General features: G+C 36.5%; 2 protein-coding genes and 1 pseudogene across 2 annotated transcripts; 1 reads left to right on the plus strand and 2 right to left on the minus strand.

The window, feature by feature from the left end:
- Window positions 1-1003: 1003 nt before the first annotated feature.
- On the minus strand, window positions 1004-12978 carry LOC110779081 (isovaleryl-CoA dehydrogenase, mitochondrial). The gene is made up of 15 exons (NM_001426331.1): window positions 12695-12978; window positions 12323-12406; window positions 12161-12218; window positions 9646-9770; window positions 9519-9563; window positions 8420-8468; window positions 8172-8281; window positions 6564-6640; window positions 3975-4025; window positions 3813-3877; window positions 2514-2668; window positions 2376-2416; window positions 2219-2273; window positions 1784-1840; window positions 1004-1619 (listed from the first exon to the last, which is right to left on the minus strand). Exons 1-15 carry the CDS (start codon window positions 12809-12811, stop codon window positions 1473-1475), a joined length of 1236 nt encoding a protein of 411 aa, NP_001413260.1. The 5' UTR covers window positions 12812-12978; the 3' UTR covers window positions 1004-1472.
- A 526-nt stretch (window positions 12979-13504) lies between these two features.
- Window positions 13505-16025, minus strand: LOC110779082 (DNA-binding protein S1FA-like). The gene is made up of 3 exons (NM_001426332.1): window positions 15860-16025; window positions 15690-15734; window positions 13505-14129 (listed from the first exon to the last, which is right to left on the minus strand). Exons 2-3 carry the CDS (start codon window positions 15690-15692, stop codon window positions 13920-13922), a joined length of 213 nt encoding a protein of 70 aa, NP_001413261.1. The 5' UTR covers window positions 15693-15734; window positions 15860-16025; the 3' UTR covers window positions 13505-13919.
- A 1138-nt stretch (window positions 16026-17163) lies between these two features.
- LOC110779083 (pentatricopeptide repeat-containing protein At1g09220, mitochondrial-like) lies at window positions 17164-18607 on the plus strand (annotated as a pseudogene).
- Window positions 18608-19018: the final 411 nt, after the last annotated feature.

Genomic DNA, 19018 nt, shown 5'->3' on the forward strand with positions numbered 1-19018 from the left:
GGATGGAGGTTGTTCGAGGGGGTTGGGGTGGAAGAGGAGATAGACGATGTGGAGTGGGAGGAGAGAGAGTGGTGGTCGAAGGGAGGAGATATAAGCAGGGGGTAGGGTTGTTAACATGAGGGTTGGAGATGGGGAGGTCGTACGGTGTGGGGTTGTTCGCAGGAGGGTGGGGGTTGTTCGTAGGGGGGTGGGAAATGGGGAGGTCGTACGGGGTGGGGTTGGTTGGTCGCATGGGGCAGTGGTGGGGAAGGGGGTGGTGACGGTGGTCATCTCCAAGCCCTTTATTACCCTAGGAGTAAAAGTGCCCTATAGTTCTAAGTTCAGTCACCCCAGTGCGAAATAAGAACTGTTCAAAGTCCTGAGTATCATAGCTAGTAATACCAGCTCCATTTAGCCTATCAACTCTATTTATAATGTTTTCGCTCTTATTAAAATTCGGATATTGGAAAAATGAGAAAAATTTAATGTCCCAATAGAAAAGTGTGAGAGATTAAATGACACAATAAATTTAATTGGTTAAAATAATAATTTGACACAAATTTTGATAGAAAATAAAGCATTTATGTGATAATATAAAAAGAAATGTAAAGAACATTTTGACACCCAAAAAGAAAAATGCAAAGAACAAAAAGAAACGGAGGGAGTACTTGACAAATTAGTTTTGGGGGATGAGAATCGATCACAGGATCACCTGGAACCGGGATGGAAGCTCTAACCAACTGAGCTATCCATCACACTCATTAACTAATTACAAGTTAAATGAACATCATTTCTTATTTAAAGGTGACGTACAATAAGGAGTAAATATTGTATATCAGAGTAAAAGACTAAAAGTTAACTCAAAATGCTAAAAAAATTCTCCAACATATATAAAAGTTATCTATTTTTTAGTGATAAATTTTTTCATTTTATTTAAAATTATTCTTTCAAAATCACAAATAATAGATAAAGTAAACCTTTAATCCTTTGAAATGTTTATCTATCAACTATTTTTTTCATAATATAAAGTCAATCAAAACATATTACATGTTACAAAAAACTGGATAAAAGTTATTCCGATGTACAATAAATTTAGTGTACACCTCATGTGAGCAAGACCTTTTGTTCCTTAAAGGGACCTATTATAGCACGAGGCAACCCGTCACGAGGATGTATGAATTTCTATCATCTTACAAGCTAATTGAATTCACATGTCCAAACCCTAAAACTATTGGTCATAGTTAAATTTTAGAAGTTCTGAAATGATTGATATTATTGCACTTTTATAAACAGATCCTGTAAAGCTATATCAGTTTCGTGATCAGCTGTGATTCCAACCATGGGAAGGACTGCATTAGATGGAAGACTACAACAGAAGATATGAAGCACAAGGTCTAGCAGAGTCCGCAAACTACGCTTCCACGATGCTCCACAATCCCACATACACTAATACAGTACTTCATTGTTGGCCATTAGTCAGTATACTAGAGTGCTCATTGTTCCTTGAACAGTTCGCGGCCGATGATCATTCTCCTAATCTCACTGGTTCCTGCTCCAATCTCATATAATTTGGCATCCCGGAGAAGACGCCCTGTAGAATACTCATTCACGTAACCGTTGCCTCCAAGACATTGTATAGCCTGCAAATGCATATATCCATTCAATTTCAATCAAGGTATCTTGGAAATAACAAACAGTTCACCTGTAACAAACAGGTCCTATAACTCTATAAATTGAAGAGAACACACCCTTAAGATGACGTACAGATATCCAAGGTACATATATTACAAGAGTAAACCTTTACCTGTAATGCAACCTGTGTAGCTCTTTCAGCAGCACAAAGAATAACTCCAGCACAGTCCTGCAAGCATTTAGAGGGGAAACAAAGGAATCCTTAGAACAGAATGAGTAACAAACATATAAGCGGAACAGAAAAATAAAGATATTGTGATCACTGGCAGAATTGATTAGGCAGTCCGTTGGTGACACGTACAAGTTGATGGAGGAAATAAACATTATGAAATGACTGTATGGTAATAGACTACACTATACTATGTATAAGACATGCAGCTGCATTACTTCCTGGTATGGCTTGCAGACAGAAGAAAATGATAAGATATATAACACACCAAACATTGTAGGACACCTAACATTGTAGGACATAAAGAAGCAACATTACGATACCTTAGCTGGGTAAAAAACAAAGCAAAGTAATATCATAATATTCCTATTAACACACCTTCGGGTTAACTTTTCCACCGTCACAGTCCCTTGCAACTGAGTACACATATGACCTGTAAAGGGTTAGAGAACACTCAATGAATTCATTTTTTACTTAAAACCTCTTTAAACTACTCATGCAAATGGGAAAGTCATCAATTTCATAAAACTCTTACCTTGAAGACTGCAGGGAAGTGTACATGTCAGCAACTTTACCCTGCATCAGTGAACCAACTGCGTTAATCAGGACCTTAAAACTGGAAGTCCAAAAGCTATTAAAAGGAACTGAAGACTTCAGCATGCCAGAAATAAACCTGTATAAACTGAAATTCGCCAATTGGACGTCCAAACTGTTCCCTCTGCCGAACATAAGGAAGAACAACATCAAGGCAAGACTGCATAATACCAAGAGGGCCAGCGGACAAAACAAGCCTCTCCAAGTCCAGCCCTGACATCATAACATATACCCCTGGAAGAGATGCAAGAAAGCAGTGTCAGCCAGCATGATTGTTAGTCCAACTCTTCATTTCATCTCAATCGTTCAGGGGTATGACCCACTAAGACACTTCATTTTGGACCAAGTCATGCAAGAGTTTCATAAAATGGCTGCGGGATGACACTTGAAGATGTACCAGTGTCTGACACTTCTAGTCAAGTCCAAGTAACATAGGCCAGCATGCATGAAATCTAGACTATCTGGAGCCCCCTCAAGAAAAATCACAAGTCTCTTAAAAACATGTATAGATTTTAACACAACTCTCAAACACCAGAAGAAGAAAAAAGGCTTTGAAAAGGTTGACATGTCGACTTTCCTATGTTGGGTATACAGATCCAACCCCAGAAAAGGAGAGTTGTAGTGTTGTCAGTTCTGACAACCAGTAAAAATCATTATAGAAATTTCCTCGCTGGTGTCCTCATATCCAATCAAAAGCCCAGATATAAGAGCAGGATTATGTTAAAAGACCGAAACTATCATAAAACTTCACAAATCCTTCTTGAGGACGAGAGATCTATTCTAACTCATTTTCAAACTCCTAACTGGAAGAGAGGCCAGAGAGAAATGCCAGCTAGCATTATTATTTACAAGAGAGGATGTTATGTGACCTATGCTGGAATATGGATGAGGAGAAATTAGGGAACGAGTTAAACTTTATCTACAATCAGCTCAAGAAAGGAATTTCTATTTTGGAGAAGTGGAAGTCTATTATTTCTTCATATTTTCATACATATTCCAGCACGGCTCACATAACTTCCCCTCTTGTATAAGTGTCAAATACTTAAACTCGTATAAGAAAATTTGAACATGTACTTAGGTAATTCTCTTTGTTAATACTCTATAAATAAATCAAGGGAAATACTTTTCTCCAATTATTTATAGAACTTTAAGAAGAGAAACATTTGTCCAACTGAAGCTTTTGTTTTAAATTATGATCAAAAGATACTTTAGGCCAGCCAATTGGATCATAAACCTTGTAAAGGTGATTGAGGGGTCAGTTTCTTTGCTGATGCACCCTTACAAAGGCCTTTTCAAAGAGGAGGTGACTTGAGCTGCGACGACCAGTCGACCATGTTAAAACTGTATATAATCTAGATTCAAAGAGCATAACTTTCACCTTTTCCTTCCTCCCCAAGCACATTATCCTGAGGTACAAAGCAATTCTCGAAAACAAGTTCACATCTGCAAGGTATTTTGCAATCCAACACTAAAGCATCAAAACAAAAATACATGTGATTGAATCATGAGGTAATTCATAGAGAACAGTCAGAACACATACGTGTCACTTCCTCGCATTCCCAGTTTGTCTAGTTTTTGGGCAGTGCTGAATCTGCAGTCCATGTAAAAGGGGTATAATAGGATGAGATCAAGAATTATACCATTCAGAAGATAAATTTAGTAATTTACTCAAATACCCAGTTCTATCTGACACCTAGAAATAAACTGGCATACATTTTCTAGTAGAGAAGAGTGACAGCTTTTGAAAAAATTGCAAACACTTTCACTTAAAATCTCACTGATGGATGGACTCATCACCTATGAGTGCTTCAAATCCCTGATTAAAAAAGTTGGTATCTGTCCTAAGCATGGGAGCCTTGGATATTTTTCGAAAATTCACAGGACATAGAGATCAGAGTCGAACATGCATGAACCCGACGGACAGACAAAGTACACCAAGAATGAAAAGAAGTCCAAGTAAACAGATTGATAATTTTTTTTTTAAAACATTCCATGGTCTTAGTGTTTCATGGATTTTGATAAGCAAATAATGGTATCTCAAGGAAAGATTAAAATCAAACTATTGAGGTATAGTAATTTCTTTAAAGTAAATGCATTTGCTAGTTAGGATTTTGAAGACTAATAACAGGTTTTTTAAATCTTTTAAGTAACAAAACCTACAGAATTATTATGCTATACATTGTGAAACTTACAGAATTACAGCTTATGTACAAAATGATTCACTATGGATCAATTAGATTAATGTCCAAAGGCATTATGTTAGAATCCAACCTTCCTTCACTTTTATTTGCTTATCTAATGTTTTTAGAACTTTTCTAACAGGTTTCTAAGCTTTAGATAGAATTATATGTTATTGCCAATCTAGTTACAATGGTAGTTTATAGCTAATTCAAAATAAACTTCTATGAGGGGTATCAATGAATGAAATCCTACTTCTCACCAATTGTGGCCATCGCTTTATTGCTAGTGCTTCATTGTAGGCCTTTTATAGATATTGTGCCGCCACACGCTCCAAAGCACCCAAAATCAATCAAAGTCCCGCAATCAGATACACTCTGATTGTCAATCCCGCTTGTGTCTGGTGTGAATGCGAACACTAACACCCCGATTGACCCTCGTCCCTCGCTCTTGTCGCCAATAGGCAAGAGTGCGCATTCTTAATCAAACATTTGATCGTGCCCCTCTGAGCCCCGAGACACTCACTCCGCACAAGACTTTACGCCCTTACTACCAAAAGCCTAGAGCGCGCCGCACGGAACCGGTGGCGAAACATTCAGACCACGACAATCGGTTGGTACCAGAGCCAACGTTAAACCTTGGCATCGAGAGACCCTAGATAGAAACACGACGGAGACCATCGAAAGAAAATAAATAGAAAGACTCGAGACTCTGGTCGACGAGCTCATGCAAGAAAGAGATGCAATCCGTGAACTAGATGAAGCACTAGATAAGTTTGTGATGTTGATGCGCGTTGTAGGAATAGACTTCAGCAGAAGCTCGTTCACCAACCAAGAGACAACCAGATTCAAGAACATTCCATCAACTGCCACCGACCATTGTCGCAACAGAGACTGCAGAATTTAGAATGTGAGACTTTTATTTTATCTATTGTAATTCTTGTAAGTCGACGGGAACGTCAACGCTTAGGTGAGGGAGGATGTTCGAATTCAACCTTCATTTTCTTGTGTTTTTCTTATCTAATGCTTTCAAGGACTTTTCTAATAGTTTTTTAAACTTTAGATAGAATCAATATGTTACTGTCAATCCAGTGTTCACTGATAGTTTGTAGCTAATTCAAAATACACCTCTATGAGGAGTATGAATCAATGAATTCCTACTTCTCACCAATTATTGGCATCGCTTTAATTGGATGTGTTTCGTTGTAGGCCTTTATAGATATTGTGCCACCACTCCCTCTAAAGCCTCCCAAAATCAATTAAAGTCCCGCATCAGATACACTCTCGTTGTCGATCCCACTTGTGCCTGCTATACGCAGACAAGCCCCCGGTCGACCCTCGTCCCTTGCTCTGGTCAACAATAGACAAGAGTGGTCATTCTGAATCAAACCCCTACGAGCCCTAAGACACTCATTCCGCACAAGGCTTGCATCCTTGCCGCCAAAAGGCCAAAGCGCATCGTACAGATCCGGTGTCGAAACATTCAGACTACGACACATTGCCTATAATAGAAGTATAGTAAATATCCTCTAAAGCATTAAAAAGATTATACTAATAGTTGATAATAAATACGAAGTAATATGCAAATGGAAATGGGCAATAAAAGAGACATTGGTTTTATCAATAGTTTACTTCACCAAAACATGCCAAATTGATCATGCTAAGAGATAGATTAATATAAGGACCATTAAGGTGGCGATCGGTCAGCCTCAAATTTATAGTACTTCAACATCAAAGTGGTGAGATTATAATATGAGATTAAACACAACTCATCTTATCTATGTCGCAACTACACTGTTACAATTAACTGCATTTGCATGTGGAATTGTGGATGAATGGTCCGGCAGGGTTATAAGGGTTATACTACCGGAAATAGTGAGTTATTTAAAAGATATACAAGAAAAAAACAGAGATAATTGTTAATTGACAATAAATAGTATGCAGTTCAGTACCCAGGCATTCCCTTTTCAATGATGAACGCAGTGATCCCTTTGGAGTGCGCGGCCATGTCTGTTTTTGCATAAACAACCTGCTCCAACAAGGCATCTCGTTATGAAGATAATGGATAAACTAAATTAGGTCCCGTGCATGCACGATTATTCAAAAATTACTTGACCAATTTTTTAATACTCTGTAATATAATTGACTGAAATATTTCTCACTGTAGAGTTACTGCATAATTATAATTATTGAATCTTAAACGTATTCATTTAATCATCATATAGAATATACAATTTCCTACCTACTACGTATTACATATTTTATACACTTGATACGCTAATTACTAATATGTTGATTCGAAACAAATATTGAGTAAATGCATTTTTCATTATTAATATAACGATTTGACTAAAATATTAACCAAATTATTTTTAGCAAACTATATTAATTCCATAATCTATAAACAAATATGAAGTCTATTTTTTTCCATACATGACCGGTTGATAAAAAAAAAGGATAGAAAGTAAAAAAGATAGTGATTTTTTTTGGAAAAATGTTTTGCCGGGAGAATTTTGCACCAGGAGTGACACTCCTGTTTTAGTATAATGTAATAGATACGTCAAAGATGAGGCATGAAATAGGACAACAGGTTAGCGTGAAACATTAGGCCCACACAAAATGCCTTTTTGGTCTCATTTCTATTGTTTTGGGGAATTTGTTGCCTTAGAGGCTTACACGTGTCCACCAAAGCAGGACAGAAAAACAAAGCTACAGAAGCTTTCTTGGATTTTTCGACTGAGTATCTAACACCAATTTTTGTAGGCATCATATCCCAACATCCAGTTCCTAACCCATCTAATGGTATCACTTGCGGTAGGTGCAGCTCAAACCAAAAAGTATGTTAGTTCTATCAATAATTATCTGCACTCCACAACTATCTCAGATTATATCAACATCAGTATATTGTATTCAGTCTCAGCCTGACAATATGACACAAATTCTTCAGGGGATAGTAGTTCAAGATCCTGTAGCCAATAATATAACAGCTTCTGAATACTTTCTTAGATCATCTACATGAAAACTTAAATAGAAATGTTCTCTAACATTTTGATCGTCTATATTAGTCTTTAATACGTACATAAGAAACCCACAAGAAATTCTGCATAGAAATATTCTGGCAAATAACAGCCATTATAATTAAAAGCTTAAAACAAACATGTAATGGAATTTTCATTCAGTGATAAGACCAACAGAAGCTATTTAGTTACTATCTATGATGGAGTTCATGCAATTTTCAACAGAACTACTATTCTTTAACCAGATGGGTACAGAAATACACTACTTTCAATATTAGTCCTATTAATTCTTAATTCCGTTCCTGAAAATTGGTGAACAAATGATCATTACTTGCAAGTTTAAGGCTTCAGCAAACGAGAAGTTGAATTGCAAATGTGGCTCTAATGGATAACAATTGACACACACACACATAATATCTTCGAGTAACAGAAAAATGCATGCTGTTGTATGAGTTGATGGAAAATTTTGCACACACACATAATATCCTTGAGTAAACAGAAAAATGCATGTTGTTGTATGAGTTAATGGAAAATTGTGCACACCAGTGTTTGAGCAGTGGGGCCATTTGTGCACCACATTTTGTTCCCGTTTAGCATATAACCACCATCAACACGATCAGCTCTACATTTCATACCAACAACATCTGAACCAGCTGCAAAGTTACAAAGTGCAGAAGATATAAGGGACAACTAAAAGGTGACAAGATCTGCCCTCTGGTAATCATGATCATACTGATAACTGCAACTTTGCCTGTCAGTAAGAGCGGAAGGAAAAGGTACAGAATGCATACCATTAGGTTCACTCATTGCCAAAGCTCCAACATGCTCCCCACTGATAAGCTTCAAATGACACAGAATTTGATGCACCAACACATAGTTGGCGGAGGAAAAAGGAAAAAAAGTCAAAGAAATTAAAAGAAAAGTATTATATTAACACCTCCATAAAAGAGGACAATTTTCTCCTAATCGAGTTCCTTTAACCTTGCCAACTGAGTGATCCTTCAAAACCCTGCCGCCACCCTTAGCCCATAACGACGACAAAATGTGACTTTGCCCACAACAAAAAAAAGACTTTGTTCATTGTTAAAAAAGGATTTAAATACTGATAAGACCTTCCCATCATCCTAATAAATATATTTGCAACATCAAAAAAGAGGACAGTCTGGGATTAGGCAAGGATGGTTCAAGAACGGTAACAATTGGGACAAACAAAATCTAATGAAACTCTCGCAATAACAAGATAATTATGCGCAATTGAACATCGCATTCACAAAGGAATTGTCCCCCTTTCCCCCACCCCAGCCCTCCATTCAACTGCGCAATTTGGCTGCGATTATAATATGACAGAAGCCACATCGCACATTACCTTGAACGTGTATTAGTCAAATACCCTGACACCTCCAATCTAAGGAACACAAGAGTGTAGTCCCTACATCCTTTTTTTTATCTTCCTATTTTCCGTTGGGTTGTTCTTTTATCTTTAAACTTCTGATTTATTCAAATAATGTCAAAGATAATATTCACATTTACCCTTTCCTTACCATTACCACATGGGTGTACTTATACTATTTAATAATATCAATGTAACAATGTCTCTATACAACTCTCTTTCCTGCCAATAGGTCAAAAAAGGGACCTACTTTCTACTAACCCTCTCAATTCCATGGTTATGTTGCTACAGTAATTAGGAAGATCGTAACAGAAATGAGGGAGTATATAAATTATTAACCTAAACTTTCCTTTACGTACTTTTTCCTTTCAGGAGGCGAGCAAGCATGTTTATTGAAGTAGCTTAGAACCATAATTTTGAAGGTTAGGAATGAATTAGACTATAGCAATCAACAAGAATAAGCCTGTTGATGACATATAGCACAATTTAGAGTGTTATACCTTTGGCAAATATTTCTGCTTCTGAGCAGGGTTCCCATTCCTCACCTGAATACATGACCCTTACTTGAGAACGAAAGCATATGATATAGATAATATAGCATTCTAATTCTTGAGTTATGGAACTTACTAGCTGATTAATACAAAGATTAGAGTGAGCTCCATATGATAGGCCAACTGAACCAGAAGCACGACTGATTTCTTCCATTGCAATACAGTGATAAAGATAGCCAAGACCGAGTCCACCATACTCCTCTGTAACAAAAAATTAATAGAATTCACTTATACCATGCAGGACAATGTGTAACAGCATAGAATCTTTGGAATTTATTAAAAATAGCTAACCAAAAGTTTTAGGTCAAAGCCTATTTATGCAGTAAAATTTAACAAGTTGTACCCCCTCGGGCCTTTAATAGTTGGCATATTACAGAATGAAAACATGTGATGTTTCCCACCAATAGCCATTCAGTTCTGAAGCATACTAACAGAAACTTGGCAATTTATTTTAGGACTTCTCAAAAAGAAAAAATCGATAACTAATAGGACGGAAGGAGTAAGAATGAGCCTAAAAAATGCCTGCAATAGCATGGAGAAATTTCAATAGGTCAAGAAACCTATAGCAGCAACTGAATTAAAAGAAATTAAGAAGATCGAACATGTAGATACAGGGGCGTACTACACAGAAGACAAAGAACACCAAAAACATAGACATGCCATCCTATTTCCAGAGTTCATTCTACACTAAGCATCTAAGCTTTAACTAGTGCCTGTAACTAGTGCCTGAAACAAGCCACTGTATCATTGCACATATCTCTATGAGCTAGGGGGCGTGGTACTCTTGCACTGGATATACAGAGGAAGCGAGAGACTGACAATCACTTTCTCCATAGCAAAAGCCTTCCAACATGACAGGGCAATGAACAAGTAAACCCTCAAGTCCTCAACCAAACAAATTATGGCACCGGGAGTAAGGAATTCTTAGCCAACCAAGTAATGACGGCAGGCAAATGAACCTTCACCAATACTGGTAGCTAAAGCTTCATTTTAAAAATTAACATGAGTACACAAAGAGATGGCCACAAAACAAACCAGGATTTAATTTGGTGCTTATCAGTTGAAGTTCTTATCATCAAACTCAAGAGTCCAAGGTGATTTAATTCAAAAACCAAAGAAAACAGGTTGAGTTATCCAAAAATATGTTAGAAAGGAAACTGAATAAAATCAGTTAAGATTGAGGAGGAATAATATGCTACCAGCAAGTTTTACACATATGGAAGAGCATGCCTAATTCACCTTGTATAAAATCATTTAACAGAAAGTAAAAATTGCTGAATGATATTTCGGGGGCATGTAAATGATCAGTGAGATGCCCCACGGCCTTTAGCATCAACTTACATTTGGACAGACTTAAGAGAGACATGTGAGATTAAAGGATGAAGTTTGATTGATTACTATCTGTAAAAAAACAGCAATTATAGAGGGTAGTTGAAACCTTCCGATAGGCTTGCTCTCTCCCAAATTATAAACTAAATTACCAAACTAACAACAAACTCCCAATAATATTCAGCAATATTCAACAAACTCTCTCTCTGATATTCTCTATTTATCGAGCTTCTACCCTAACTACCTAACTATCTTGTTTCTTGTTCTTCAAACCACAAAGAACAAAATTATTATGCTTCTACCAAAATGGCCCCTCCCCCTTATATCGATGCTTGGCAGCCTTGCTAGAAAAATCGACCACGATGTTGCTACCGCTATGATTGCAACACAGTGGGACTAGCATCCACGCCTCACTGACTGACATTGCGGCATCATTAAGGCTCCGTTTGGTAGGGCGTAAAAGATTTTCCTGGAAAACAGTTTTCCTCTATTTTCAATTTTACATTGTTTGATTTGCAAAGGAGTTTAAAACCATCTTCCCTAGGAGTAAAATTGCTCTCCAAATGATGGAAAACCATTTTCCCTTCCAAATGAAGGGAGAACTGTTTTCCTTCCTTTTCCTTATCTCTATTGTTCACTCCTCTCACTACTTCCTTTCATTTTCCTTTCGTTTCATCATTTTTCTTACATGGAACCAAACAACGGAAAACAAATTTTGGAATTGTGTTTTCCATTGTAAATTGTTTTCCATGAAAATGTTTTACACCCAACCAAATGGAGCCTAACGGAGAAAACTTTCAACTTCGTCATTCTTACTCAAGGGTATTAAAATATGTATCATAGGTTACTTTCGAGTTCCGACACCTTGACTTGTCTTCCTTACAAAGAACGGTGTAATCCTACACAGTCAGGATCAGAAATAGTCCATAATTTGCCTAATGGCTATACGTATATTCATGCAGTACCCATACCATTACGATTCAAACCACTAACTGGTGGCTCAACAGTAAGTTAATGAGATAGTATAACTCAACAAGTCCTATTGTACCCATCTCGTGCCATGTATCACGCATGTGGATGCCAACCCCTAGGATTAAATCTAGTCTATATCATTGCCCTTTGTGGCTCTCGCTACACGCCTACACCCAAAGAAATGTAGCATAGCATGCCAGCAGAAAGCACCAAAATGAACAATTGAATATGAAATCATCCTACAGTTAATCAAGTCATCAACATTAAAGCATAGTTTAACAAAAGAGCACCTGGTGCTGTAATTCCGTGAAGATTGAAGTCCCCCATGAGTTTCCATAGATTCACATCCTACCAAAAATACAGTCAGTATGTTTGTACTAGAAACTTTGTAATCATCTAAATTAATCATTAGCTTTAAAAACTCAACCAAATAATAATGAAGGCATACCAACCTTGGGAAAGTAATTCGTTTTATCAATTTTCTCTGCACAAGGAGCAATATTTTCTTGTGCAAATTGCGCAACACTTTCCTTGAACTGCAAACATGCCAAACTTCTTTATTTTAACATTTTCAACAAACAACTTCTTCCACAAAATCTGCATTCTTTTGGTTAAAAAAAAATAGGAAATTTGTAGGTGATGATAACTGATAAGCTCGTGTTTTGGGGTTTTCTAAATGGTGGAATTTAATTTATTCAATTTTCTTCTGAATTTGCCATATTGTTGTTAAACAACATTTGTGATCTTATGTTGAAAAGAACCAAAAAGAGAAAAAAAAAATCTATATTCATGTGAATAGTGTAAAAAGGAAAAGAAATCGAAACCTGAATCTGAGTATCATCAAAGAGAAGGGAGGTAGAAAAAGAAGCAGAAAGTGTTGGAGATCTCCATAACAATACAGCAGAGGTGAGTTTTCTTCTGGCTGCAAATAACCTCTGCATCTTCAAAAAGAAAGAGGAGAGAAAAAATGTAGTACGGAGTTTTGTTTTGGTGGGAATTGAGAAAAAATAGTTATTGTAGAAAGTTCTGTTATGGCACTGCACAAAATAGAAAGTAGAGGGCCTACAAATTGAATAAGAAGAAGCCTAATTTTGTCACAACTTCTTCTTGTTTTGTCTTTATCTTCTTTATAATTTGTAGGCGTGTAACAATGTCTTATGTTTATTCAACTATTATTATTGTCTGAATTGATAAATATGACGACTGTGAGTCTACGGATAACGTAACTGTGTAAGTGCATCGTTGGAGGATCTATCCATTGATTTAATCGATTTTTATACACGGATTATTCATTTGAATCATGTCGCAAAAGTTGAGGGAGATTAGGGTGGTTGTATATTACCAAATTCAACATGTACATCATCATTATCATTATCATTACCCCATTGCCTCAAAGAAGCAGGATAAGGGGGTCGGATGTACGCAACCTTACCCCTGCAATTGCAAAAAGGTTGTTTTCAATTGACCCAAAAGCGATAACGGGATAACAATGGAACGACCATCTTCTATTTCATGGAAAGGAAGCGAATAGGTATTAAGAGCCATTTTGATTTAGTCCATTACATCCACAGCCAAAAGAACAAATTAATCTTTGGCTCCATCAGAAATGGACAGCTACTAGATCAGAATATGAATGACATAAAACACAATATTTCCATCAGATAAACGGATTATAACACAAATGTTGCTTCGGGTGAATACCAAGTACTAAGATAGCCAAGCACAAAGTTACCAACAAAATAACCCAATAAGAAACACTCCCCACATCTTTACACCCGCAAATAAGTGCCCATCAGCCTACCACATGGAAGTGTAAATATGAGTGATAAGCCCGCTTTGGGTGAAATTGAAACCAAGTACAAAAAGACCCTGCTTATTGAAGCAATTTGAGTTTGCCATAATCCTCATACTTACTACTGACTCATACGCAAATTTAACCTGTGATTAACTACAAAATGATCAAAACACAATCTAGAGTTACATGACCGAAGCAGCAATTCAGTATTGCGGACAGAACCAAAGGTAGATTTACTGAGGACCAATAGATATCTATTCTCCAGGAGGTGCAACACCTTGCTTGAGCCTCTCCCTCTTCATCTTCTTCTTTGAAATAGGCTTCTTCTTCTTTGGTGGTAAGTTCTTCTGAGCATAGGTGTAAAGTATGAAATTCCCAACTAGGAAGGTTAATAGAAGTCCTCCAATAACCAACAAAACTATGAGGCCTGGATTGAGGCCTTTAGCTTCAACCTCGTTAACTGCCTGTTCATGTGAAAAACCAGTCTTAAAACTCACACCAATTATCTAAAGTCTAGCGACTAATGGAACAAGGCATCCAAAAAAAATTGAAATTTGAAAAAGGGCTTCTTCCTCACCTAATATGTGCAATTCAGTAAGAGAAAACAGTTTACTCTTACTGAATTGCATATTAGGTGAGGAAGAAGCCCTTTCTAAAATCCTTTATACTGAAGAAAGAGCTTAGCGTACAAGGATTAGAAGAAAAAAAACAGTTGCCTGCCTATTCACATTCTATGCAACATTGGCCACCATCATTACTGTACATATTCATACAATATTGAGCTAACTAACAGAGTCGTGGATAACTTTCTGTTCCTATTGCATTAATAGATTTACATTATCCTTCATCTCCTCTTTGAATTATGCCAACTGACTTGCACCTAAATAGATTTAATGATCCTCATGCTCATAACACACAATAGAGCTTCCCAATTAGCCTACATCTGGTTCATGACTGCTCCACTTCTTCAAAATTTTATATCTTACTAACAAATTTTAACTCGAACCTAAATAGTGAAAACTAGCTCTTAGGACAACTACCGCTGTGCCCAAGTCCTGCAATGGTACCACCTTTCATACTACTCAAGGAAACAACTCCCTGTCTTCTATTATCTGAACACTTCTCAGTCTTACAAATAAATTTTGGAATGCCGAACCGATTAACAAGCCTTAACACTAGCCACATTCATAAAAGTGAATGTTACAAAGAAATTAGGACTGGTTAAAGTGATGGAGAATCAATCACTAGGGACATCATAGATTCTTATATAGAAATTACTTTTATGTCAACTTGAGGAAGAGAACACCATATAACTAAACAGCTAACTTGTGCCAATTGAAATAGGTTATATTGCAAGTTACTTTAATTTCGAAACTAGGACTCCGCTCAAACAAACAAATGAAGTAAAATAATTGGATTTTGGCACCTTATTCACCTTAGCCCTCAAGTATACACAGTACTCTACAAGTTTCATCAACAAAAATGATTCCAATGTAGAAAATAATCCACATTTGATCTAGTTTTAGGTAATTGTCCAAAAAAAAAAAGGTATAAATGAGCTTAAATCCATCCGTCTAGATCCACCTACCCCAAAGAAAGATAATAAATTTTATGAAAATAAAAACAACCAAATCTAACAAATACAAAAAATCATCTTCGATTATAAACAGCAGTAAACAACTTCAATATAAAATCATAACTCTCAACAAATGTAATTGCTCTATAACAATAAACCACAAAAGTCAATAATCCACTAAAAAGTAAACCCCGTGTATGCTATTCACATCAAAAGCATAACATCAACATTGTTCATTAAAAAAGTGATATGAGATCTAATTTTAGCTCAAATTTGACAAGCGTTTCAAATTACTTAACAAGGTATAACGAGAACTATTGAATACAAGAGCCCCAAAATTAAAATTTTGAAATGTAGGGTAGTTGACAAATAAAAAATATAAAAAGAACGATGAATACTACAATCAGTGCTGAAATGATGAATAAATTAAAAGTCGAAAGAGTAATACCATGATCTAATCCTCCTAAAAAAGGATCTTTCCAATACGGCAAACCTGCAAAACGTAAATCAAAGCCAATAAAAACAAAATTGAAAAACCTAAAACTGAATATTGATTATATTTAATGAAAGAAATAGCCCATATAATGCAGATCTAACTAAATTTGAGTGAATTCTCACCTGTTTGGGACGACAAATTGGGGAATTGAGATGAAAATTTGAGGGTGAAGAGAGAGATTTGGGTGTTGTCGTATGTTTGGGGGGGTGTAATTATGTAGGAGAGGGGAGAGAAAATGGTCTGGGCGTGGTGTGGCGTGGAGCAACCAATAAGAAAACAAGCTCGATGTGAATAGGCAACGTAGTGGGGTCAGAAATCGGAATAGAGCTATCAAAACGGTCATTGAGTCGGGTTGTTAAGTCATTATGGTCTTGGGTCATTACTGTATTAGATTGGATCATATTCGGGTAATCGGATAGGGTTCACTTTCAAGTTCGAACCTTGTCAACTCGGGTTTAAGTCGGGTATATTACAGGTAATTTTGAGTTACAGGTTAAGTTCAGATCGATAATTATTGAGTCGAATAAAATTCAGATTGGGTTCAATTTGTGACATAGATATCCGCAATGGTTCTACCAAGGTACAGTCATATATTGGTGTACCCCCATAACCAAGTGTGTCTTGGCCTAGTGGAAAGGATTTCACCTTCCAACCAAAAGGTTGGGGGTTCATTCCCCACTAGGGGCACTTTGAGGGAGGGTTCCCCTTATCACTCCCCCCACTCTCAAAGTTTTTAGTCTGCTAATCCGGGCGGGTTGACCCGTGCGAGGTTCCTACTAAAAAATAAAAATTGGTGTACCCCCATGTGTCAAGCACATGTATTAAAAAAGCTTATATATAGGGTTTTAAAATAAAGTTAAATAAAAAAATTCATTTCAAAACCCCACTTTCTCTCTCTCCAGAAAATTCTTCTCTCTAATATTCATATCACTCTAAACAATAAGAAAAAAAATCTTCCAAATTTGTTTCTCTCCAAAAAATCTCCACTAAACTTCCAACAAGCTTTTTTTCTTCCGTTTCGTCGGCACAACAACACATAAAACACTAGAATATGCATCAAAATTGGAAAACGAACGTAGGTAACCAATTTTTTGAGATTTCAAGCAAAATTAAGAAAGAAACAATTGATGTTTGAGAGAAAATCAACTTGAACAAGATTTTGGATGAAAAAATGCCAAAATTAAAGGTGAGTAAAACATTTTGTACTCATATTTTTTAATGGAAAATTTGTTAAAAATAATCCAACATTTGGTCGGTCTTCTATTAATAGTACGACAAATCAATTAATTCTAAATAATCCAACGTTTAACTATCGTCTTCTAATAACAGATCAAGTTAGATGTTGACCTGATGAAACAGGTGAACTTAATGACGTGACGGTTTATTGTCGTTGGTTGTTTAAACCCCCCTTCCCTGCTATTAAAATTCCTATCCCCTCCCCTGTTTCCCCTCCCTCTCCTCTGCTATTCTATTCACCCCCATTTTTTTCCTTCCTACTCTTTTATGTCCCCTTTTTAACATATTAAATGTCGGAGCTTTGGAAGGGCGCTCTCTGTACAAACAAGCACAAAAATCAACAGCATTGTATCTGAACTTTGATAGCTTCACGAACTCTTTTCTCATTGCGTGTGCTAATCTGAATCAAAGATCTACGGGTTTTCAACTCCATGCCCTTGTTGTACAATTGGGATTTGAGTGTGATGTTTTTGTGCAGACTGCATTACTGAACATGTACATTGATTTTGGTTTGTTGAGTAATGCAAACAAGGTGTTTGACGAAATTCTTGAGAGACATTTGGTCACTTGGCATGTGATGTTCACTAGATTGGTTAAATGGGGTCACCTTGAGGAGGCTCTTGCTTTATTTAGGAACATGCCCATAAAGAATATTGTTTCTTGAACTGGTATGATTGATGGGTTCGCGGGAATGAAGAATTATCTTGGAGCATTTTCTCTGTTTCAGGAAATGATGATGGTTGGGGGCATTATGCCTACTGAAGCTACACTGTTAGCCGTTTCTACTGCTATCGTTGAGCTTGGGGATCTAAAAATTGCCAATCATTACATGCCTTCGGCAAAAAAAGGTGGTTTGATTGCAAATGGTAGTCAGGTCACACACTGTTTCATTGATACTTATGCCAAATGTGGTTGCATTGTAAGTGCATTGAAGATATTCGAGGAGATATTTCCAAGTGGAAGAAATGTCGTGTCTTGGACATCGATCATATCCGATTTTGCTATGCACGGCATGGCCAAAGAAGTTGTGGACTTTCATGGTGATGTTGCAGTAGCCGAGTGTATACATAGGAAGATGCAGGATATGGAGAGAGCATATGGAGGAGATCATGTTTTGATGTCGAACATATTGGCATGTCAGCGTAAGTTCAATGAAGCTAAGAACATATTGACATTGATGGATAAAAGGCAGGTTCTGAAAACTCCAGGCCATAGTTCAGTTTAAGCTTATACGGAGTTGCTTCATGTGACACAGTAATCAACAAGCAGCACTGCCCATTTTGACTCCATTGATGAACCAAAGTAAAGAGGGGTTATAGACATGAGGAGAGAGAAAGGCAACATGGAGGGGAAAGAGAAAATATATTTCCTGTAATTAAATTCAAAATAATAAGCCAAACTTGTAAAAAAACAAACACGTGTCATATTTTACTCGTTGACCTGGAAAAAGAGACAATATTTGACTCGTTGACCTGTTTCAGCAGGTCACCGGTCATTTGACTTGTTATTAGAAACGATAGTTAAACGTTGGATTATTTAGAATTAATTGATTTGTTGTACTGTTAATAGAAGACCACCAAAAGGTAGGATTGTTTTTAACAAATTTTCCTTTCTAAATTTTTAAGTGGTTTAAAATTTTTCTGGTTTACATCTCCATTTTTCTTGTCAAATATCAAGAAATTTAGATCTTGGGTTTTAACTTTTGTTTAGATCTAGATTTTTTCGAAGTTTATATTAGTACATACTTATGTTTATTTCGTGAGATTCTAACGTTCATATATGTTTATTATAAAGATTGAATATATGCTTCCTGATTAAATGTTGGAATATAATAATTTTCATTTGATGAAAACAAAATATTCATTTTCTAAAAATAAAATGTTCATTTTTGTTGTGTATAATATTGTCATTAATCTTAAAATTAATTTTCCTAATGCTCCCTCCGCTCTTGAATGTTAGTCCCTTTGGGAATCTAAGACAATCCAACTTAAGTACACTTGTCAGGTGAATCTCAATAGAATCTAACTCATGTGGGTAGAAGAGAT

The sequence above is a fragment of the Spinacia oleracea genome, chromosome 2 (genome assembly GCF_020520425.1).
Source record: "Spinacia oleracea cultivar Varoflay chromosome 2, BTI_SOV_V1, whole genome shotgun sequence".
NCBI lineage: Eukaryota > Viridiplantae > Streptophyta > Magnoliopsida > Caryophyllales > Amaranthaceae > Spinacia > Spinacia oleracea.